Source organism: Stegostoma tigrinum, chromosome 28, assembly GCF_030684315.1.
Source record: "Stegostoma tigrinum isolate sSteTig4 chromosome 28, sSteTig4.hap1, whole genome shotgun sequence".
In the NCBI taxonomy this organism is placed as follows: Eukaryota; Metazoa; Chordata; class Chondrichthyes; order Orectolobiformes; family Stegostomatidae; genus Stegostoma; species Stegostoma tigrinum.
Genome location: NC_081381.1, coordinates 30,528,044 through 30,552,724, shown reverse-complemented (window position 1 = coordinate 30,552,724; position 24,681 = coordinate 30,528,044). Strand labels below are relative to the sequence as shown.

At 42.1% G+C, this 24,681-nt stretch overlaps 1 protein-coding gene across 2 annotated transcripts; it reads right to left on the bottom strand.

Annotated features, from left to right (window-relative positions):
* Nucleotides 1-373: 373 nt before the first annotated feature.
* On the bottom strand, nucleotides 374-24,404 carry otud3 (OTU deubiquitinase 3). 2 transcript variants are annotated; one of them, XM_048561474.2, is made up of 9 exons: nucleotides 24,074-24,404; nucleotides 23,521-23,920; nucleotides 17,581-17,729; nucleotides 14,727-14,839; nucleotides 7,750-7,872; nucleotides 7,072-7,218; nucleotides 6,167-6,263; nucleotides 5,354-5,532; nucleotides 374-4,022 (listed from the first exon to the last, which is right to left on the bottom strand). In XM_048561474.2, the coding sequence occupies exons 2-9, from the start codon at nucleotides 23,721-23,723 to the stop codon at nucleotides 3,846-3,848; spliced, it is 1,188 nt and encodes a 395-aa protein (XP_048417431.1). In that variant the 5' UTR covers nucleotides 23,724-23,920; nucleotides 24,074-24,404; the 3' UTR covers nucleotides 374-3,845. The 2 variants fall into 2 exon arrangements, with proteins under 2 accessions (XP_048417431.1, XP_048417430.1); XM_048561473.2 differs by having other exon boundaries at nucleotides 23,521-23,754.
* Between the last annotated feature and the right edge of the window lie 277 nt (nucleotides 24,405-24,681).

Genomic DNA, 24,681 nt, shown 5'->3' with positions numbered 1-24,681 from the left:
AAACACATCTACTGAGGTGCGTGACAAATGCCTTCTAGGCTGCAATCACTGGGTGGCCAACCACGCTAAGCACTCAAAGCCTGGTTGCTTCATCTATGAGAATTAGAGCAGGTATCAGGGAGGGTAACTTTGTAGGCTTGTCATTCCCTCAAGTCAGTCTTCTGTAGCAAGGTTGTTACCTGCTCAGGCTACCTCAAGAATCACAGCAGGTCTACATGGGCAAGAAACTCTTCCAATGTGAGCAGTAGCTGCACAGCAAACACTTAAAAGGTCCCAACACTTGGCCTTTTACCAACAAACAACGCTAGGAGCTTCAACTTGCGGTTCCTTTGCCAGTCAGCTTTAGAGCCTAATTGCACATACAACTCAGAAATGGACTTCATGGTCCCCCTACTGAAACACACAGATACAGAATTGATATAAATTGCAATTATTATTCCAGTGCATTATATTGGACAACAGAGCTCACAATACATTATAAAGAGAGTAGCAGAAAGCTTGGGGGAAAGCTATAAAAGTACAAATAAAGAAGGTAATAAAGTACAAACAGTTAGTTACTGTCAACAATAACAGCACTCAAGGAAACCTCGTAATTAGAGTCATAGAGCTGTACAGCATGGAAACCGACTCTTCAGTCCAACACGTCCACCTTGACCAGATATCCTAAATTAATTAGACCCATTTGCCAACTTTTAGCCCATATCACTCTAAACCCTTCCTTTGATATCACCATCTAGATGTCTTTTAAAGGGTGGCATAGTGGCTCATTGGTTAGCATTGCTGCCAGACAGCAGTCGCAACCCAAGTTCAATTCTAGCCTTAGGTAACTGTGTGGAGTTTGCACATTCTCCCAGTGGCTGTGTGGGTTTCCTTCCACAGTCCAAACGTATGCACATCATGTGGATTGGCTATGCTAAATTGCCCATTGTGTGCAGGCTATTGGATTAGCCATGGGAAATGCAGGGTTACTGGTGGAATGGTAGTGGTGATGGTATGTTCTTCAGAGGGTCAGTGTGGACTCGATGAGCCAAATGGCCTGCTCCCACACTGTAAAGACTCTAAATGTTGTAACTGTACCAACTTCCACCATGTCCTGAAATAGGTCATTCCATACATGCATCACCCACTGCATGAAAAAGTTACCCCTTTGGTCCCTTATAAATTTTGCACCTCACACCAATGCAATCTCATTCTGGACACCCCCACCCTAGGGAAAAGACCTTGCCTATTCACCATATCTGTGCCCCTTGTGGATTTTATAAACCTGTAACCTGTATAAAGATCATCCCTCAGCCTCCAAAGCTTCAGGGAAATAGTCCCAGCCTATTCAGCCTCTCCCTACAGCTTAAACCCCACAAGCCTGGCAAGATCTTTGTGAATCTTTTCTGAATCCCTTTGAGTTTCACAACATCCTTCCATTTGGCTCCTTAAACTTGCACTAGAACAATATTTTAACTGAAGCAGGAAGTAGCTGCATGTTAAAAAGAACAAAAATATTTGCTGCAGGTTTAAACAAAAAAGAGGAAACCCAATGCACCCCTCTTCACCTTGTTCTAACTGTTATACAAAAAGTGAGAGATGAGAATCTGAAGGTAGTTAAGAGCTGGTGGTAAGATACACAGTATTAAAGGAATGGTAGTAAGTTATAGAAGAAAATAATAGTAATTTGAATGATTATCTATAACCCAGTCTTCAAGAGTTAGGGCCTCAAATCAGTCTAAATTTTGGGCTGTAATGTTGGGTAATCTGATCTGCTGCTTTACTTACAGCAAGCTGTGATTTTTCGGTCAGATAGAGGCTGTGTCTATCATCTGTTACACCCCAAAACTCCATTCTTGCTTTCACACTATCACCATTAAAAAGCTCCCTAAAAAAGTTCCAAGCATGCATATTCTCCTATCTAAACTCTTCTCTTAATTTCTGATCCCATTCACAGAGATAGAATTAGTAGGCTGTTGCTTATGGACTTAGTCTTGGTTTTAAAGCTCAGCTCAGCATCAAAACACCATCCTAAAAATAGTTGCTATTACTAAACCAACACTGTATACAACAGTTTGGGATTTGTAGCAAATAATTAAAACCTCAAACATAATTTGTTCCAAATTTATTATGTCTTAACATTCTTGTAGCTTTGAGAGAAGTGAATTTTAACATTTAAAAACAATAACCTTTTGTACAGACTAGAATGAAAACTTGTAATAAACAAATTCCTTTGATTCAATTTTTCTTTCATCTGCAAAATTAAAATTTGGGATTAAATTTCTTTGAAAAACCGCAAAGATTTATTTTGCCAGCATGTATTCCCTTCTGATTGCCCCTGGGACAATCAAATTCCGACAAATAGCACGAAAATAGAGACACACATAGACTAAGATTTTTCACTGCTCTGAGGACATTGGCAAAAATGTATCATACCCAGTTTTAGCAACTGGTTAGCCACAGAATGAACATTCAAAAGAGAATATCTCCCAGAATCCTACTTCGATCTCTAACTGCAACAACCAGAGATACTAGGCTGATCAAATTTGGATGCTGTGGCCATTGATGCAAAATGCACAACTGATAACAGATAGTGTTTTTTAAAAAAAATGTAAAGAATAGATTTTTAGTAACAATTTCTGACCTGTTATACATTAAATAAGCCACTAATGAGGTATATAAGCCAACTGTCAATCCATACTGGTTTGTGTTTGAAGAAAGTAACAACTGGCCACTTTTAGGTTGTTTTACACATTCCAAATCATTGTGACAGAAATAAAACTTCTAGAAATTGTTTAATAAGCTTAGTTTCTCAATGGGGTGAACAGATATTTATTATTTTATATACAGAGGAAAAATAGAGTAAACACAAGCATTATAGGATGACCAGCTGTCTTCCTTTGTTGTCCATAAGAATTACTGTTTCAAACACTTAGTGGCTATTCTGAACCACTTTCCACAATCAAATGATTCCTTACTTTCAAGCAAGGAAAATTCTCAAGAGGTAGAAATTCAATAAACAAATTCAGGAGATTAATTAACTTAAGTCACCTCCAAAAATATCTCTGACAAAGCTTTAATGAGTTCGACATAGGAACGTCTGGTGCTAATCAAAAGTTGCAGTTCTTCTACTTGCTTTATACTAGATTAACAGCCATTGAGCCTACTAAGATAAAGTTGTTAGCACATTCTGTATGGAAAAGAACTTCATTTTTGGTGATTAGCAGCATATTTGTACTCTTTACTTAAAAATAAAGTCCTGGTAAGGATTAAAAAAATGGAACAGCTTCACTTCCAAAAGTGTTTATGGCCCTACCCCTCCTGATGCCTACAGGAAAACACCATCTTGTGAACACTATATCAGTGATGGTTTTAGAAATGTACAATATGCAAAAGCCAGTGTATAATGCAGCTTCTCAAGAAAGGGCCTCATATTTCACTTCCAGTAATGAATATTAATGAAGGTGTAAGGAGCATGTGACAACGTAAAACATATTATAGCCAGCATCTAACCCATGTTTGCAATTATTAAAGAACTTTCTTGTCTGTAAGTCCATTTACTGCTATTTCATCTAAACATACATTTCACAATGCTTATTTAAATTCTGACTTGTTACTCTTTGAAGATTTACTGCATTTGTAAAATGCAAATAATCGACGCTTCCACCTTTTCGGCCATTTCTTCCTGTTTGCCTATGTGCAAGTTTGCAAAGAAAACAAGTTCTTGAAGAAGATGTGAAATCAAATATTTTCTTAAATCGAGAGCAGCATCAGAAAACTTCTCCAACTCCCACGATGTTATCCCCCACTCAGGAGACTAATGAAACCCATTCAATGTCAGATGATTGCTGGCTGCTATCCACAGATCAAATATTTAAAGTTGTAAATGTTTTCACTAGGGTAACTGGTGCTTGAAAGTCTCTATCAGTCCCGTTGTCTTCCATATTATTGCTCCTGCTCTCTAGGACCTTCTGCCGGTGTCGTTCCTCCTGTCGTTTCTTCTTTTCCAACCTTTGCTGTTCTTTTCGCTGCTTGTTCGTTACCTAAAATTTTTAAATGCAAACAGACTAGCAAAACCCTGTATTGATAAATACTACCCACTTTAACAACCAATATCCTTAGTAAATATTTTACTGCTTTCTGTAATGAGAATTTCAAGAATGATCTTTTATAATAAGTAAAATATTTCCTTAAGTGTTTCTTCAGAGAATAATACAAACGATGTTGAAGTTGTCTTTTAGCAGTTCCTAGTAGCCCCAGTTTCTCCAGTATCTGAAATCAGAAAATTCCCAGGTTTGCTCCCTCATCTTTGCTGAGTAAACTGATCTCAGCTGGGCAACAGTTTAGCTGCCATTATTTGCTTCTCCTTTCTTCAGGAATGCAGAAGGTATGTGTATGTGTAACTTCTTATTAACCATAGCCAAGTGACTACACTAGAAGTGTAAGTATTTTGAAGCCGAAGGAGGGCAAGAGGGGAATGCTCTTTGCAATCGAATAGCTTACCAAAGTTCATTGTTGAGGAAAAACTTGAGAATACTGGCCACTTGAACAAAACAATCGGGTGTGGGAGATGTGTGATGAAGGGTCTAGGCCCGAAACGTCAGCTTTTGTGCTCTTGAGATGCTGCTTGGCCTGCTGTGTTCATCCAGCCTCACATTTTATTATCTTGGGTGTGGGAGAACACTCTTTGCTTGGGGTACTGAACTTCAGTAGGAATCAATGTTTTCAGGACAGACAGGCCAAAAATAAAAGATGTATACAAAGTTACACTATTTCCACTTTATCACTGCACATCTTTATGGCCACACTAAATTTGAAGACTGGGTTGGCAGGTAAATACTGTCTCCCAAAATAGTTGATACGGTTTTCTGCTATTGTGTCTTTAGAATTCATCAGGAAATAAATATTTCGAAGTCCAAAGATGTGTAGGTTAGGTGTACTGGCTGTGCTAAATTGACCATATCCACGGATATGCAGGCTAAGTGAATTAGCCATGGAAAATGCAGGGTTACCAGGGTAGGAGGGTCAGGGTGGGATGCTCTTCGGAGGGTTGGTGCTTACTCAATGGGCTGAATGGCCTGCTTCCACATTGTAGGGATTCTACGAACGCTAGCCAGAAATGATCTTGCAAACCATGAACTGAAAGACTTAGGAGTGGACCATTACCCATATATCACTGTCTCTACAGTGCTGCAAAATCCACTCTGCACAATAACATGGAGGAGTCCAAGTCACTGAGAACCTGGAGGGGACAAGTCACAGGATCACAAAGGAGCCATTCATTCAGGTGCATACACTGTAGACATAGACCACTTTGTAGATCGCTCTCTTTTCATCTGTCCTAGTCATACTATCTAACATGGACCTTACACACCTTATTTTTGGTCCTTTTGTTTTCTTCTATGTCATTAGGCCACCTGTTGTTTTCAAACTCTTCAGCATTGACAGTGTGATTTCCAAAAATCCTGTTACCAGTTCCATTCTCCATCCATAGGGGTGACATGTTCGGAGGGCTGCAATTAGAACTGGTTTTGTTGGAATCTTCATCACTATCTAAATCCAAAATAAAATGAAATTAAATATGATACGCATTCAGGCCAGAAACTAGATCATTCAACAGACAGCAGTTCTGCTTCAGTGAATACACAGAATGACTGAATCTCAACTGCATCATGTGAAAGATGTGATATTCTGGACCTATATTATGTTTTAAAGATTTCTCAAATAAATATGATTCTGTTCTACCAATCAATTTACTTATTAGACTAACAGGAAAGACTACATCCATTGCAACTTGTCAAATCTCTTCTCTTACAAGGTGTAATCTTTATTTGGCTGGAGGTAGGCTATTTTCTGGGACTATTTAAGGAAATATAAACTAGGACCAGTCTGGAAACTTTTGTAAACCAAACTGCACACCTAAGTACAATTCAGAAATATCTTTAATGCTATGAATGGAAGCCTAAACGTTTGCAGCAAATGCGATGCTAAGAATCCTTGACAAGTTGGATGTTTACAGTATAAAATAACATTGAATCTGGAATACCAAAATTAAAGTCTTAGAGACAGCAATAACCAAAATAAAGATATCAGTCAGAGAATCATTGCAATTCAAATTCGCTTGTTGAAGTGAACTTACAAAATCTTGTACACAGAATAAATGTATATGTTCAGGTGTGGAACTCACTGCTATTCTTCAGTTCATCTGTTTGCAAAATTGCAAATATTACAGACCCTATGTTGTAGTTTTCAGCTTCCAGATTCTGAATAATCACATCGGTGTCCTACAGGAAAACAAGGAGAACACTAACTGTACAATAAGATCTCTTCTTCACTTCCCCAATTTTTCTGGGGTCATCTTTCTTGCGAACTGACTGTCATTGACATAAAGGCTCCAAGGGCACTGCATATGATGCTCCCCCACTCCCTAATCAAATAGCATCAAGGTCAACTGTAGCAACATTACTGCTGCTGACTTGACCAACAAACTCCTGGTCAGTATAATCGAGTACAACATTGGATCAAGCAATCCAAGTTATGGTGGTTCATTACAGAACCATGATGTGGAGGTGCCAATGTTGGACTGGGATGGACAAAGTCAAAGTCAGAAGTCACATGACACCATGTTATAATCCAACAGGTTTATTTGAAATCACAAGTTTTTAGTGCACTGCTGGTTTGTCAGTTGAAGTCACACAGCTGACACCATTACAACAGTTTTATAGAAAACTACAAATCTGTTAGAAAGTTATTTCAGTGGTTAGATACTACATCTTTGCAATTAAGAAAGATTTCACTTGATATTGTTAATTCACTATAGTTGCATCAAAAGTCTGGATCTCACTTTCGAAAAGCACTCTAGATGTATCTATAGCACATAAACTACAGCAGGTCAAGAAGATAACTGACAAGCAACTTGTCAATGGGCAATAAATCCTGGCCTGGCAATGATGCCTACATCCCATGAAAGAATACAAATTAGTAATTACAGTGCCTGATCCCAGCAGATGGAGTCCTACTTCATGGACTTTACTGCAAGATTAGGTAAGGCTTGCTGAAAATAGTCTGACCAATCTGTTTTCACTTACTTACCATGCACCCCGTTGCATTGCGTACTTTCTGAATTGCATCGTCCAAATCAGTCTTGGTCACTTCCCTTTCAAAATCCCGTATATCTTCCATCTGGTAAGGACTGATTTTGTTTCGATCTTTCTTCTTTCCTTCATCTTTAATGAGCATCTGTGAGAGAGAGTCATAATTAAACATGAATTCCTGTGGATCTGGTGATGTGCCAATCTTGTCGCTGTATAAAAAGTGCCTCATTAATACCACGCACTACACAAAAGAAAACTGCAAAATGAGAAGCAGGCCTCCAGCATGTTGCCTCAAAATTTCTTCAGTTAGCCTTGTAATTTACAGTAGACTGAAGTTAAAAATCAGAACAATGCTTTGCATCTCCTCACCATGAATTGTAGTTCTGTTCAGAGAACCCCTGAACAGTCAACATTAGAAGAATTAAACCTCCATGTCTGCAAGACTTTGCTAGTTAGTTTACTAGTAAACTCATACAAAAATGCTTCCTAAGCAACTTATTGACATCCAATTCAGTCTCTTCCTCCCGACTAAGAACTGGAAAGCAGATTACAGACGCTTCCAATGAATTTAACTACTCAGTGTTAACATTGCATGTTTCCCATGGAAAGAATATGAACCAAGAAAAGGGGAAGTGTTCAAAAGGGTTAAATGGCACAGTCACATTTGTCTACCAACCTCTGTCTTTAGATTTGCAGGTGCTTCTGAATTATCATTCAGCATGCGTACGCTGTCATAGTGCTCCCCATATCTGTAGGCAATGTGCAGCTCTATAGCATTACTCTTGCGGGTTCCAAAAACCTACAGAATTTTTAAAAAATGATTAACAGTTTTAATAATTATTTAGGAGAGTGTGTTATTTGTATAATGATCACAAAGGAGATATTTGATATGCCAGAATAAGATTTCCATTACATTTTGCATATTCTTCACATGATTTTTGTTTTGTATGATGGAATTAGAAACAGAGGAAATCTTTTCCCACAATCAGATTCAATAAAAACAGTGCAAGTGAACTAAAGACAAAGAGTGACCTAGAACACAGCCACTAGACCTTCACACAGAGGCCACATTTAACTTATCATGATAGTGCTCTAGGTATTTACTCCATGTGAATATTGCAGAACCTGAAAATATAGACTTCAAATTCCAGCTGCACAGAAATCTTGTGTAAAGGCAGTCTAGTACCTCTTGATGAATGCTTAGGATTCTTTGAAAAAAAAATTCATAGAATATGGTTGTCGCTGGCAAGGGCCGAATTTGTTGTCCAAATTCAACTGTCCTCTTGTACGGGTGACTTGCGAGGCCATTTGAGGGCAGATCAGACTCAGTCTTATTGCTATGGGTCAGGAGTCACATGTGGGCCAGAGTAGATAAGGATAGCAGATTTCCCTGACTAAAAAGGGTAGTGAATCAGATGAGTTTTAACAAAAATCATCATTACTGAGACTAGCTTTCAATTACATATTTTTATGAATTAATTGAATTTACATCCTACCAGCTGCAAATGTGGGATTTGCATTCATATCTGCAGGGCACAAACTTGGGCCTCCTGTCAACTGGTCACTTGACTATTATTCTATTGTTTCCCCTAATTTGCAACAAGTTACACCACATTATCCAAAACAATCAGGCACCCAGTTCCTGAAGTTAATCCTACACCATTTATGGCAGCGTCTGGACCATCACTTGTACTGGTAAGTAAAGTCATTACAGTCTGAGAGGACTTCATGTCTTACATGAGAAGCCGTTCTCGCAATAGAGACAATTGGTAGCAAGTCTGACCCAAGGATCGCTACAAAGTGGCCAACAAGGGGCAGGAACAGAACAGGTTGAGAAGGGAAGGACCTTCAAGGTAACTTCAGCTGGCAGGGGAACTGAACCCATGCTGTTGGCATTAGTCTGTATCACAAATCAGTTGTCCAGGCAACCGAGCTAACCAATCCCAACCTCTACTGGTTAAGTAGATAAGACGCTGTCATCCTTTGTCGACATGAAAATACATCCAATGGCTGAGTAAGTGGTGCAGCACACTGTTCTATCTGGTGTTCCCTTGACCTGAAGTGCTGGAGACTGACGTGGAATGCCCAAAGCAGGAATATTTTCCACTACTGTGCATTGATTAACATCTTTCCTCTTGAGCACAACCACCACTGGGGAAAAAAAAACTTTAAAAAAAAATCACCAATAATGTAGTTTACTGCAAGAAGTAAACATGAGAAAGAGAGTCTGGTTACAAAAATTAATCATTCATTCTTTATGAATGCATGTTATAACATTACTGCCACAGGTGTAGCAGTAATGTGTACAATCTACAAAATGCACTGCAACAAATCACCAACGTTCCTTAGACAGTGCCTTCTGAACCCACAGCTTCTACTACAAGGGCAGCATGTGCTTGGAAACACCCACCACTTGCAAGATCACTTCCAATCCTTGAAAGTTGCCAACCAGGTTGACAGGGCTGTTAAGAAGGCATACAGTGTTTTAGCTTTTATTAATAGAGGGATCGAGTTCCGGAACCATGAGGTTATGGTGAAGCTGTACAAAACTCTGGTGTGGCCGCACTTGGAGTATTGTGTACAGTTCTGGTCACCGCATTATAAGAAGGAATTGGAAGCTTTGGAAAGGGTGCACAGGAGATTTACTAGGACGTTGCCTGGTATGGAGGAAGGTCTTACAAGGAAAGGCTGAGGGACTTGAGGCTGTTTTCGTTAGAGAGAAGAAGGTTGAGAGGTGACTTAATTGAGACATATAAAATAATCAGAGGGTTAGATAGGGTGGATAGGGAGAGCCTTTTTCCTAGAATGGTGACGGCGAGCACGAGGGGGCATAACTTTAAATTGAGGGGTGAAAGATATAGGACAGATGTCAGAGGTAGTTTCTTTACTCAGAGAGTAGTAAGGGAATGAAACACTTTGCCTGCAACGGTAGTAGATTCGCCAACTTTAGGTACATTTAAGTCGTCATTGGATAAGCATATGGACGTACATGGAATAGTGTAGGTTAGATGGGCTTGAGAACGGTATGACAGGTCAGCACAACATCGAGGGCCGAAGGGCCTGTACTGTGCTGTAATGTTCTATGAGTCATGCACCTTCCCGATTTGGAAAGGTATCACTGTTCCTTCATTGTCGCTGGGCCAAAATGCAGGAACTCAGTCCCTAACACTCGGTGCTTCTGCACCTGATGGACTTCAGCAATTCAAAAGGCTGCTCATTCCACCTTCTTAAGGATTATCAGGACTAAGCAATGGATGCTGGCCTGGCCAGAAATGCACACATCATACAAATTAATTGAAAAAGACATTAATGATAAATTGCTTTCTGGTCCACAGCCTTGCAGTGTAGGGGCAACAGATTAGTAGGCTTACAGTCATGAGATGTTATGGTTTGTTTCACAGTTACAATTTTCTGTTAACAATAGGACAGGAACAGAGACCAAATCTCAAATAGTTTCTTGTTGACCGACAATGAAGTCCTAGCTTCATAGAAGTACTTTTTCACAAGTTCCATATAAGTACTTGATTTATGTTGGCCACACATTCAATTCTTCTGGCTAAACCTTTCTTCTTTCTCTGAAAGTGCTTTGCTATTAGCACAAGTGACGAATCCATGTAACTCTGCAATCCTTTATCACGCAAAACCACACACTGAATGTCAGCAGAAATGGGATAGCACAGACATTTCCACCAAACCTTCACATTTTTTCTGTTCTAGCCCATTATAATACTCTTTCCAATACCCTACCTCCAGATTTGCAGGTTTGTTGTTGTTTCTAGGTTGTGGTAGTGGAAAAAGCCCAGCAAAGTTTCTTCCATTTAATTTACTTTCAATAAGTTGCAAAAAGTATAAATGTATCAGTTGTTTATTTAGTGCCTTGCACCCACTAATCCTGATTAAATAAGAAGAGAATGGGGCTGTGATCCTGCTCTATCTTAAAGTTTCAGTGTCAACAATAATCACCTACTTCAGCGTCCAAGCTCCCACCCCACCATATTTGCAATTGCTAAACCTTGGGACAGCAAAGGGATTGTAAATCCTTGAAGTTAGATTCGTTGTTATGTCACAAAAGGCAAGAGCTGCCTGATTAATCATTCATCATGAACAATCTGTTAATTCAATTTGACATGGCAAGTTTGATTTGTATGGAATCAGCTCATGAGAAATACCTGTGAGACACCAGCAGTTTAGAACTAGATGTAAGGATTGCAATTTTAGTAAATAGTAGTTCTTAGCCAAGGTAGTGGTACCAAAAAAAAAACAACAAAACGGATACAAAATAATCATCCATCAAATGGCTACACCTCAGTACGTGACAATAAACATCTGACACACGGGCTCTATCAATTGACAATGTCACATTTATAATAATGAGCTTTCAGAAACATTGCTGGTTGGACATCATATGAAAACACCAAACCACATGCATGATGCAAATCTAAAACTGCATCAGAATTCCACCATTATACTGTTCAAGATGGACGGGTTGCGTCTGAACTGGAGGGCTACCAATATCCTAGTGGGCAGATTTGCTAGTGCTAGTAGCAGTGGTTTAAACTAGATTGACAAGGGGTTGAGATCCTCAACAACAGGGAGGAAAGAGCGAGACTGAAGGAGATACAGAAATCAGAAATAGCAAGTTGTAAGAGATAGGTCAGGCTGGAACATGGCAGGGTGCAAGGAATGCCTGTTGGATTAAATTGTATCTATTTAAATGCAAGACGGCTGACAGGTAAGGCCGGTGAACTCAGCATGGGTAGGTACATGGGCTGGGATATTATAGCCATTACAGAAATATGGCCAAGGGAGAGGCAGGACTGGCAGCTTAATATATCAGGGTGCAGGTGCTTTAGGTGGAAAGGAGGTGGAGGTAAGAGGGGAGGTGGTGTCGCATTTTTGATTAAGGAGACTATCACAGCAGTAGTCAGCTGAAATAACTGAGGGGGATCATCCACTGAGGTTTTTTGGGTGGAAATACAAAGGGATCATGATGTTATTGGGGTTGTATTATAGGCCCCCAAATAGTGAATGGGAATTAGAGAACAATTCTGCAGGGAGACTTGGAGGAGCAATAGTGTTGTCATTAGTAGGGGATTTTAATTTTCCTAACATATACTGGGGCTGCCATGGTGTTGAGGCCTTAGATAGGGTGGAATTTGTTAAGTGTGCTCAGTAAAGTTCTGGAAGGGACAAAACTCAACTTGCTCTTGGGAAATAGGGCAGGAAAGGTGACTGAGGTGACAGTGGGGAACACTTTCGGACCAGAGACCATAGTTCTATTAATTTTAAAATGGTCACAGTGGGAGACAAAAGTGATCCACAAGTTCTAAATTGGGGCAAGGCAAATTTTGATGGAATTAGACACGAGCTTGCAAGGGTCGACTGGAGTAGTTTGTTTGGAGGCAAAGGGACCTCTGGCAATTGGGAGGCCTTTAAAAGTGTGATTGCTAGAGTTCAAGGTCTATATGTCCCTCTGAGGGTGAAGGGCAAGGTTGGCAGGAGTAGGGAACTCCGGATGGCAAGAGATATTGAGGTTCTCACCAGAAAAAAAGGAGGCATGACTCAGTTACAGGCAGCTGGGATCAAGGGAATCCCTGGAGGTATATTGGGGATACAGGAGTTTACTGAAGAAGGAAATCAAGAAGGTGAAGTGGGAACATGAGATAGCTTTGGCTGAGAACATTAGGGTGAATCCAAAGAGATTCTTTAAGTAAGGAAAAAAACAACAACTAGAGAGAAAAACAGGGCTCCTCAAAGACCAAAGTGGACATGTGTGTGGAACCGCAGGAGGTGGGAACGGTCCTCAAATGAGTATTTCTCTTGTGTTTGGTGTAGAGAAAGACATGAAGACTTAGGAACTTGGGGAAGTTAGTGGCGATATCCGGGGGACAGTCCATATCACGGTAGAGGTGGTGATAGACGTATTAGAATGTATGAAGGTGGATAAATCTACTGGTCATGACCAGGTATATCTGAGAACCCTGCAAGAGAAGAAATTGCAGGGGCCCTGGCTGATATATTTGCATAATCGTTAGCCACGGGTGAGGCGGCTAACATTATTCAAGGAGGGCTGCAAAGAAAAACCAATAAGCCTAACATTTGTGGTTGGTAAGTTACCTGGGAAGATTCTGTGGGATAATATATACATGCATTTGGAAAGATAGGTTTGATTAGGAGTAATCAGTGTGGCTTCGTGCATGGGAGATCATGCCTCATAAATTTGTTAAGAGTTCTTTGATGGGGTGACCAGGAAGGTTGATTATGGCTGGGCTGTAGACATAGACTTTACTGAAATACATGTAAACTATGATAAGGTTTCACATAGTAGACTGTTCTGGAAGGTTAGATTGCATGGAATCCAGGGAAAGCTGGCAAATTGGATACACAGTTGGCTTGATGGTAGAAAGCAGAGGATAGTAGCTGGAAGAATGCTTGTCTGACTGGAGGCCTGTGACGAGTGACATGCCTCAGGGATCAGTGCTGAGCCCTTTGCAGTTACCTATATCAATGATCTGGATGAGAATGTACAAGGCATGATTAGTAAATTTGCAGATGACACCAAAATAGGCGGTATCGTGGACAATGAGGAAGGTTATCGAAAAGTGCAACAGGATGTTGATCAGCTGTGGAAGTGTGCTGAGAAATGGCAAGTGGAATTTAATATAGATAAGTGTGAGGTGTAGCATTTTGGAAAGTCAAGTCCAGGTAGGAGTTTCACGGTGAATGGTAGGGCCTTAAGGAGTGTAGTGGAACAGAGGGACCTTGGAGTTCAGGTGCACGGTTCTCTGAAAGTGGAGTGATAGGTAAACAGAGTAGTGAAGGTGGCTCTTATCCGTCAGGGCATTGACTATAGACATTGGGAAGTTATGTGGCAGTTGTGCCAGACACTGGTGTGGCTGTATTCGGAGTACTGTGTTCAGTTTGGGTCACCTTGCTATAGGTAGGGTATTATTAAACTGGAAAGAGTGCAGAAGAAATTTACAAGGATTTTGCCAGGAATCAAGAGACCGAGAGTTATAGGGAAAGGTTGTACAAGCTAGAACCTTTTTCTTTAGAGTGTAGTAGACTTAGGGGTGATCTTATAGGAGTGTATACGATCATGAGAGGCATGGTTATGCTAATGCACTCAGTCTTTTTTCAAGGGTTGGGGAATTCAGCACTACAGGGCATCAGTTTAAGGTAAGCCGAGAAAGAATAAATGGGAACCCGAGGGGCACGCAGAAGATAGTACGCACGTGGAACGAGTTGCCAGCAGAAGCAGTTAAAGTGGATACATTGACAACATTTAAAAGGCATTTGGACAAAAATACAGATAGGAAAGGTTGAGAAGGATATGGGCGGAGTGACAGGAAATGGGTAGTGTGGATCGACATTTTGATTGGCACAGACTAGTTTGAGCCAAAGGGCCTGTCTCCATACTGTAGGACTCTATGACTCGATGTATGTTTATTTGAGATCTTTAACAGAATACCACAAGCATGCTGCAGAATACTGAAGATGGAAGCTGAGTAGAGAACGTGGTGTGAAAACGTTCTGTGCAAATCACTCCCAGCAAAGGTATTGATAAATTAGAGTCTCCAATGCAACAGCCTTGAAAAACTGTGCATTAGCTTGGCATTTCAGTGTGATTTGTTACTCAGCGCTGTATGTTACCTGCCAAAGTGGGGCGTTAAGCTGGTGAATCACAATATTCACTTGGTTGTTCCTTGCGAAGGCGACAATCACATCATTGCCAACAAATGTGCCCGGCTTTTCCAGATTCGCAACTAAAAATTAGATATGAAAACAATAGTCATAATATACAGCAAATGTTATCCCCATATGAAGTAAGCTGATACTATGGTCTCAACAGTGTCAGTTTAGAGATTTGTTGGTACTGGATATTTCACACCAATCTTCATTGTTACCTATCACATCAGTCCTCACTGATCTGCAATTAGTGCCGATTCCCCAGCACCTCAAAAATTTAAAATTTGCATCCCTCTATTTAAATCCCTCCTGTACTCTGTCTGCTTATTTATCTACCTATCACCACTATCAGGCTTCAGGACATCTTTTAAAAAGGCCCTAAATAAGTACAAATGCTGTTGACTATAGGTGAAAGATCAAGAAGTGTAGCAGGATGTAGCATTCGCTGCAGCAATTACTACCTATTAAGCACAACTGCACGCAAAAGATGTTGCTAGAAACAATTGGACACCCCTGCAAACAGTTCAGTCTTCAGAATCACACAGCAAAATCAGGTTATTCCAAAGTGCATCTTGGTCAATAAAAGACTCTTGAAATGCCCTCACTGTTAAACACAAAGAAATACAGCAATCAATTTGTACATAAATACTGATGATGTGGTTAAAAAAACTCCCTTTTATATATACACACATATATAAAAAGGGTTTTTAGGGAGGCATGGTGGCTCAGTGGTTAGCACTGCAGCCTCACAGCGCCAGGGACCCGAGTTCGATTCCAGCCTCAGGTGACTGTCTGTGTGGAGTTTGCACATTCTCCCTGTGTCTGCATGGGTTTCCTCCGGGTGCTCCGGTTTCCTCCCACAGTCCAAAGATGTGCAGGCTAGGTGGATTGGCCATGCTAAAATACCCGTAGTGTTTAGGGGTGTGTGGCTTATAGGGAGATGGGTCTGGGTGGGATGCTTCAAGCGGCAGTGTGGACTTCTGGGCCGAAGAGCCTGTTTCCACACTGTAGGGAATCTAATCTAAAACACCAGGGGAATTCCCTTCCCTCCTTGATTTACAGTCATGAGTGCCATCTGAGATGGCAGAGAAAGCCTTGGTTTAAATAAAAAATTGTTTAATTCAGTCTTGAATAAATTCAGCAGTCCAAATTCTACTGCTTTCTGTGAAACAAAATTCCACAAATTAATGGCCTTCTGAAAGAAAGCATCCTCACTTCCATATTGAAAGGGAGAACTCTTATTTTTAACCTGTGTTCCCCAATTATATTCTCCAGAATATGAGGAAATATCTGCCCAGTATTCAGCCTTCCAAGTCCCCTAAGGATCTTACATACTTTAATAAGATCACCTCTCATTGTTCTAAGCTCCATTGGGTACAGACCCAAATTGTTCAAACGTCTTTCATAAGAAGATCCTGAACTACTTTTAATGTGCGTTTAATCTTTTTTCAAATAAAAGGAGACTAAAACTGTATGCAGTACAGCAGATGTGCTCTCACCATCACTCTGTCCAGTTGCACTAAAACATCCCTTTTGTAACTCAAACCTTTTGCAACAGCCAAAATATTCCATTTGTCTTCCCAATCATTTGCTGTACCTGCGTACTAACCATTTTTGTGATTCATGTTATCAGGGCACCCAGATCTCTCTGCACCTCTGAGTTCTGTGAATTTCCCTCTATTCAAATAATACATTGCTAAATGGGATGAATTTATATTTTTCCCACATTATACCATCTGCCAAATGTTTGCCCACTCACTTAAACTACCTATTACCATTGCAGAGGCTTCAGTTCCTCCTGACAATTTACACTACTACCTATATTGGAATCATCAGCAAATTTAGCTACCTTTCATTGTTTTTAACTTTAGTCATTCACTAGATGCAGGCATCACTTGTTCGGCAGCATTTATTGCCCATCCCTAATTGCCCAGAGGGCAGTTAAGAGTCAAACACATTGCTGTGGGTCTGGAGTCATATTTGGGCCAGACGAGGTAAAGATTGTAGTTTCCTTCTCTAAAGGACATTAGTCAACCAGATGGGTTTTTCCAACAATCAACAATGGATTCATTATTGGACTCTTAATTCCAGATATTTATTGAATTCAAATTCCAACATCTGCCATAGCAAGATTCAAACCCAGGTCCCCAGGACATTATTTGGATATGTAGATTAACAGTCCAGCAATAATATCACTAGGCCATCGACTCCCCTTCAGTCCCTTCATCCACGTCTTTGATATGGATTGCAAATTGTCCATGCCTCTCCACTGGTGTCTGTACCATTCCATCAGTCACAATTTCCCAACCAAAAAAAGACTAATTTATTCCTCGTCTGTGCTTCATGGTAACTAACAAAACCTTTATCCATGCCAACAGATTACCCACCTGCACCATCCATCTTCAGATGCCTTTGAAAATCTAAGTGCACCAGATCTGCAGGTTCCTCCTTAACCACCTTGCTTGTTACTTCCACAAACAACTCTAATTAGGTAAACACAATTTCCCTTGCAAAAAAAAACTGACATTTCCTGACCCCATTATAAGTGTTCTTCTGCTATAGCCTCCTTAATAATGAATTCTAGCAATTTCCCTATGACAGATGTTAGGCTAACTGGCCAAGTCTACTGATAACCTCAGGTGAAGGAAGCTGGTGTACAACCACCAGGCTAACAATGAGTATGAACCAGAGTAAATGCTTATAGCACAGCATGTGCAACACATCCATACCACAACTCTGTCAAATGTTAATCTTCTGATATCACATCTCTTTTTTTGCTCATACTTTGAGTTAATGAGACAATCACATTCAGACTCACCATATCGATCAAAAGGGACATCATCCTCAACAAATGGTTCAAAATCTTGACGATGTTTTATCATGAAGTCCACTGTTTCCCTCCGGTGTTTTAGGTGGTTTCGAGAGTGACCTTCTAGCTGATCTCCGAGCGCACGAAAGAGACAATTCCTTAACAAAAAAGTAGACATTTCACTTATTAGGCAGTCATGGTTGATCCGTTGCCAAATAATGTCAAAATTTCACTGTCAAAGTAATTCAGCATGCAATCCAACTGTAGCAAAAGGGATGAGCACAATATTCCATGTGCACAACACACTTCATCGTTATATTTTGAAAGTTACATAAACAAGCGATAGAGCAGTTTCTGGTTGAAACGACCTTTGACCCACAGACCAATAATTTACAATCTTTTCTATGTGCATTTTAAATAACAGATCTCTCTTGTTTTGACAAAAACAATCTTTCCCCTTGAAACTCATTATAATTTTTTTTCTTGACAACTCATACTGGCAATCTGTTCCACGTATTAGCTTAAGCAAAAATAGAGATTTCTGGAGAAACACAGCAGGTCTGGGAGCATCTGTAGGAAGAAAGCAGAGTTAACATTTTGAATCCCATGATTCTTCAGAGGTTGCCTGAAACACTCGTATTTATACTGAAGCCGAACTGTGGGTGGGGTGGGGTCGCAGAAGAGAGGTTTGCAATCAGGCTGTAAAGTTAATCAACTTAACGTGTCCCAGCGGCTGCAGGGCTCCCGAAGAAGAAAATGCATTGTTGTTCTTCAGGTCTGCACTAGAGTGCTGGAACACTGCAGCAGGCCAGTGACAGATGTGTTAGTTGTGAATGCAGTGGTATTTTGAAGTCACAGGGAACTCAAGGTGATTTTTACAGGCAGAGCATAGGTGTTCTGCAAAGCAGTCACCCAGCCTGTGTTTCATCTCCCCAGTGTACAGGAGTCAACATTATGAGCAGCAAATATAATAGACTAGACTGAATGAAGTACAGACCAATCACTGCTTCACCTGGGGTCTTGGATAATGAAGAGGGAGGAGGTAAATGGGTTGGTGCAACATCTTCTGCAATTGCATGGAGAGGTGCCATGGGAGTTTCAGAAGGTGTTGGGAATGGAGGAGGAGTGTACCAGCATCTCCTGGAGGGAAAAGTTCCTGCGTAGTGCTGACGAGGGGAGGGGAATGGAACATGTCTCTGGTTGTGGTATCCTGTTGGAGGTGATGGAAATGGTGACTTATAATCCTTTGGATGCGAAAGCTTGTGGCATGGTAAGTGAAGACCAGAGAGATCCTATCAATGTTGTGGGAGGGAAGGGAAAGAGTGAGGGCAAAAGTGTGGGAGATGGGTTGAGCATAGCAGAAAGAAATCCTTGGTTAGGAAAGAAAAAGGTGGTCATTTCTGAGGCCCTCCCTGCGAAAGGTGGCATCAGATGTGACAGAGACTGAGAAGGCATCCTCACAGGAAGCAGAGTACATGGATGTGTAGTCAAAGTAACTGTGGGAGTTGGTGGATTTGTAGTGTATAATAACCTATCTCCAAAAACTGAAACAAATGGTCAAGTAAGGGAAGGGAAGAATCAGATAGACCAGGTGAAGGTGATGGAAATTGCGAGTGAAATTGGTAAAATTTTACAATTCCAACGAGAGAGAGGGAAGCAGCACCGATAATATCATCTATGGTACTAGAGAAAGAGATGTGGGTGGGGTTCAGAGTAGGACTGGCATACGACAGTTCCTGCATCCCAAAAAGAGACAGGGATAATTGGAACCCCACGGCCTGCTCTTATTTGTCAGCCAGGGCTCCCTGATTGAACCAGATTAACAGCCCCAACCAAGAGACTCCAATTTTGTGTGGTGCATCTGGCTAACCTCAAATCATGACACCCCTGAATCTGTATGTGTAATATTTCAAAGGGAATGAAGAATAAAATAGGGAGGTCATGCTAAAACTATTCAAAGGCACTAGTTAGACCATATCTGAAATACTGTGAACAGTTTTGGCCTCCTCATCTAAGGACAGATTTGCTGGCACTGGGGATAATCAAGAGACGGTCCACACAGTTGATTCTGGGTGTGTGGAATTTCCTTCCAAGGCAAGGTTAGGTAGTTTGAGTTCAAAAGAATGAAAGAAGACGTTGATACATAAAAAGATTATGAGGGGGGTTTCACAGGGTAGATGCAGAGAGTTTGTTTCCTGTTGTGGGAGATCTAGGACTAGAAACACAATCTCAGAGTAAGGGGTTGCCATTTAAGACCAGAGGTTTTTTTGTCCATAGGTAGTCAGTCTAGGTAGTCAGTCAATCTGTGGAATTCCTTACTGCGTACAACCTTTGGAGAATGGGATCGATAAGTATATTCAAGCCTGAGGGCAACAGATTTTTAATCAATAAAGAGAATCAAGGGTTATGGGGATAAGGCAGAAAAGGTGAAGTTGAGAATTTTCACTTGAGCCATGATCTCAAATAGTGGAGCAGATTCTACTATCCTGGCCTACTTCTGTTTCTTCATCTTATGGTATTTTGTCACAACTCTTGTGGCGTAATGCATAACTCGATTACTTAACAGTTGGAAACATTGAGCTGAAAGATTTAGTGGCCTGTCCACCAAGACCACCAGATCCTTCACTTGTTCCAACAATTCAATTCCATATAATTTAGAACAAAGTCCACATTTTACTTCCCGCTGCAAACATATTATCTTGCATTTCCCTCCAAAGTGCATGTGCCATTTCTCTTTTAACTTTCTAATAATTATTCAAAACAAAGGTGGGAAATTAGAGGAAAAGTGCAAGGCAATCCAGATGAAGAATTATGAACTGAATGATTCTTTGTTCTGAAATTCTATGCTTCAAAATCTAGAGGCTAACCATAAAAATTAAATTTTGTAGCTGACATAGTACATCAAGAGGATGCAATGGCCTTGAATTGTGAGAATAAAGTTTCACCATTTTATCACTAAAACGTTCAAGATGTGCTGCATCCTTCAAAAGATAATGTTTTCTCTGTTATACATGCATGGTATCATCAATCTATTCTGTATGAAGTACACAGAAATTCCATATTTGGAATCTGACATTTGTCTAACGTCTTTTAGGTAAATAAATGACTCAACATGCTTTATAGAAGTGTAATCCTGACAAAAATGGACACAAATGTGATACTTGTTGGGAACAGTGGGCTTACATTGGTTTATTTGGATCTGAGCAAGCCTCCAACCTCATTGTTCCCCAACCCCGCACGGCCCGTTTCTATCTCCTTCCCAAAATCCACAAACCTGCCTGCCCTGGTCGACCCATCGTCTCAGCCTGCTCCTGCCCCACCGAACTCATCTCCACCTATCTGGACTCCATTTTCTCCCCTTTGGTCCAGGAACTCCCCACCTACATCCGTGACACCACCCACGCTCTCCACCTCCTCCAGGACTTCCAATTCCCTGGCCCCCAACACCTCATATTCACCATGGACGTCCAGTCCCTATACACCTGCATTCCGCATGCAGATGGCCTCAAGGCCCTCCGCTTCTTCCTGTCCCGCAGGCCCGACCAGTCCCCCTCCACCGACACTCTCATCCGCCGAGCTGAACTCGTCCTCACCCTCAACAACTTCTCTTTTGACTCCTCCCACTTCCTACAGACTAAGGGGGTGGCCATGGGCACCCGCATGGGCCCCAGCTATGCCTGCCTCTTTGTAGGTTACGTGGAACAGTCCCTCTTCCGCACCTACGCAGGCCCCAAACCCCACCTCTTCCTCCGGTACATTGATGACTGTATCAGCGCCGCCTCTTGCTCCCCAGAGGAGCTCGAACAGTTCATCCACTTCACCAACACCTTCCACCCCAACCTTCAGTTCACCTGGGCCATCTCCAGCACATCCCTCACCTTCCTGGACCTCTCAGTCTCCATCTCAGGCAACCAGCTTGTAACTGATGTCCATTTCAAGCCCACCGACTCCCACAGCTACCTAGAATACACCTCCTCCCACCCACCCTCCTGCAAAAATTCCATCCCCTATTCCCAATTCCTCCGCCTCCGCCCCCACGATAAGACATTCCACTCCCGCACATCCCAGATGTCCAAGTTCTTCAAGGACCGCAACTTTCCCCCCACAGTGATCGAGAACGCCCTTGACCGCGTCTCCCGTATTTCCCGCAACACGTCCCTCACACCCCGCCCCCGCCACAACCGCCCCAAGAGGACCACCCTACCTACCTCCGGACACAACGCATCATCCTCCGACACTTCCGCCACTTACAATCCGACCCCACCACCCAAGACATTTTTCCATCCCCACCCCTGTCTGCTTTCCGGAGAGACCACTCTCTCCGTGACTCCCTTGTTCGCTCCACACTGCCCTCCAACCCCACTACACCCGGCACCTTCCCCTGCAACCGCAGGAAATGCTACACTTGCCCCCACACCTCCTTCCTTACCCCTATCCCAGGCCCCAAGATGACATTCCACATTAAGCAGAGGTTCACCTGCACATCTGCCAATGTGGTATACTGCATCCACTGTACCCGGTGCGGCTTCCTCTACATTGGGAAAACCAAGCGGAGGCTTGGAGACCGCTTTGCAGAACACCTCCGCTCAGTTCACAACAAACAACTGCACATCCCAGTCGCAAACCATTTCCACTCCCCCTCCCATTCTCTAGATGAAATGTCCATCATGGGCCTCCTGCACTGCCACAATGATGCCACCCGAAGGTTGCAGGAACAGCAACTCATATTCCGCCTGGGAACCCTGCAGCCATATGGTATCAATGTGGACTTCACCAGTTTCAAAATCTCCCCTTCCCCTACTGCATCCCTAAACCAGCCCAGTTCATCCCCTCCCCCCACTGCACCACACAACCAGCCCAGCTCTTCCCCCCCCCCCACCCACTGCATCCCAAAACCAGTCCAACCTGTCTCTGCCTCCCTAACCGGTTCTTCCTCTCACCCATCCCTTCCTCCCACCCCAAGCCGCACCCCCATCTACCTACTAACCTCATCCCACCTCCTTGACCTGTCCGTCTTCCCTGGACTGACCTATCCCCTCCCTACCTATCTTCTTTACTCTCCATCTTCGGTCCACCTCCCCCTCTCTCCCTATTTATTCCAGTTCCCTCTCCCCATCCCCCTCTCTGATGAAGGGTCTAGGCCCGAAACGTCAGCTTTTGTGCTCCTGAGATGCTGCTTGGCCTGCTGTGTTCATCCAGCCTCACATTTTATTATCTTGGAATTCTCCAGCATCTGCAGTTCCCATTATCTCTGATGCCATTTTTTTCTAAAACCAGGAATAGAAGTCATGAAACAAAAACAGAAAGTGCTGGAGAAACTCAGCACATCTGGCAAAAAACGTGGAAGAAAGCCAGAGTTAACATTTTGTATCCAGTAATCCTTTATCAGAACGTAAAGACCATAACTTCAGCTTGAGGAAAGATTACAAGGCAGAAAGTATCTGACTGCAGGATTGCTTGGTCTATATTCTACATAAAATTTGTAACAAATGCTTGGGCATACACACCGACTTCAGGTTTGAAGCAAAGAATTTTCAATTCAAGTTGAGTGTGTTGAAAAGTTAGATCTGACTTTTGACCATGATAGATTTTGAAAATGACATCAGTAGCAGCTGGGTTTTTAAACCTCAAAACTGCCAATCCCTCACCGCTGAATAATTATGGTCTCCACACACAGCAAAGCTGGTGACCAATTTAGTCTCAGGCAGTTTTAGCGAAAAAACAGAATTAACAACTCAACATGAGGTATCTGCTGAGCAGAATGCCATATGAAAAACAAAGTTTAACTCCTCCACTCTCTAGGAGCAAATTCAAAGTTAAGTATTACACCAATGACAGAATCAAAACATCGCATAGCATCAATCACCAACAGGTTTTAGCTTACAATATTAAAACTGTCTCATGCTGCAGAATCATGAGGCAATGACTGTGTGATACCGTGTTTCTTACCCATCACCAGGAACTTCCCTGAGTTTGAGTCCCATGGCCAGCAGTTGGTTGGCAAAGCTCAAAAACTCTTCATCCTCTGATCCCTCCTGGGGCCTGTTCTTCCTCTCTTTAGCCAGGGCTCGTCTCACCGCCTTTTCGTCTCTTTTCCGCTCCAAATCCAGTTTCTTGTTAGTCCTGGTTTTGACCGCTTGCTTCTTGGACATGGCTCACAGGCCGGCTAGGACCACATGGAAGCTGCAGAGAGCGAACCAGGATCATCAGATAGGCAATAGGGCAGAGTATCAGCACAGTGACAGGGTCCAACTGCAGAAGAAGATGCAAGGCTTGGGGTGGAGGGCGAGAAACCGGAGCCAAGGACACTCTGGCCTTGCCCTCCAACTGAAGGAGGAAACCCCAAGTTCTGAAGCAGCAAAAGAAGGGAGAAAATGGAAGATATTTATTGAGCGCTGACGGTAAGCTGAACAACTATACTATATGATGTTATAGAGTGAAGTCGGACAAGCTGAGCTCAGTCCTGCTACATTGTGATATCCTTTGACGCAACAAAACGTACCCGCTGCCGGTTTTATTCTTTTCAAGTAGGGCCTAGAGCCAAGTCTGAAGCCTCGGGCTTTGCGTGTCGGCGCCGCCCGCCGGAGGTGACTAGCGCCAGGGCTGGGGAGGCGGGTCCCAGGGGCCTGAAGCTGCCGGCTCCCTCACGCACGGAAGGCGGCTCTCACGGCGTGAACCTCCAAAAAAAAACCCGGCAGCCGCGAAACCGCGGCCTTTGGCTTCCAACCTTCCTAGCGTCCGCAGCGCTGGGACTAACTTCAGCAAACCACTCAACTAGCCATCAATCTGTTCTGGAACCTACTCCAACCAGGACCTTTAATCCTCTTCTCAATCTCAACCTTTGCAGGAGTTAAACTGCCCCCAAACAAAAAAACTTTAACTTGCCTCAATCCTTAATTTAGTCTCCTTCAGCACGAATCCACTATATAATCGCAGACTGTTTCAATCATTATCCATTTCTATCCTAATTCAATCCCAATCTTTTTTATTTCATTCTGTTTTAATTACAATCCAAATCCATCCCAGTCTATTTCTTAATTGGCAGCAGTCTTTTAAACTAATTTGTGATTTCATATTGCCTCGTGGGTAAATCTATTTCTTATTTGATGC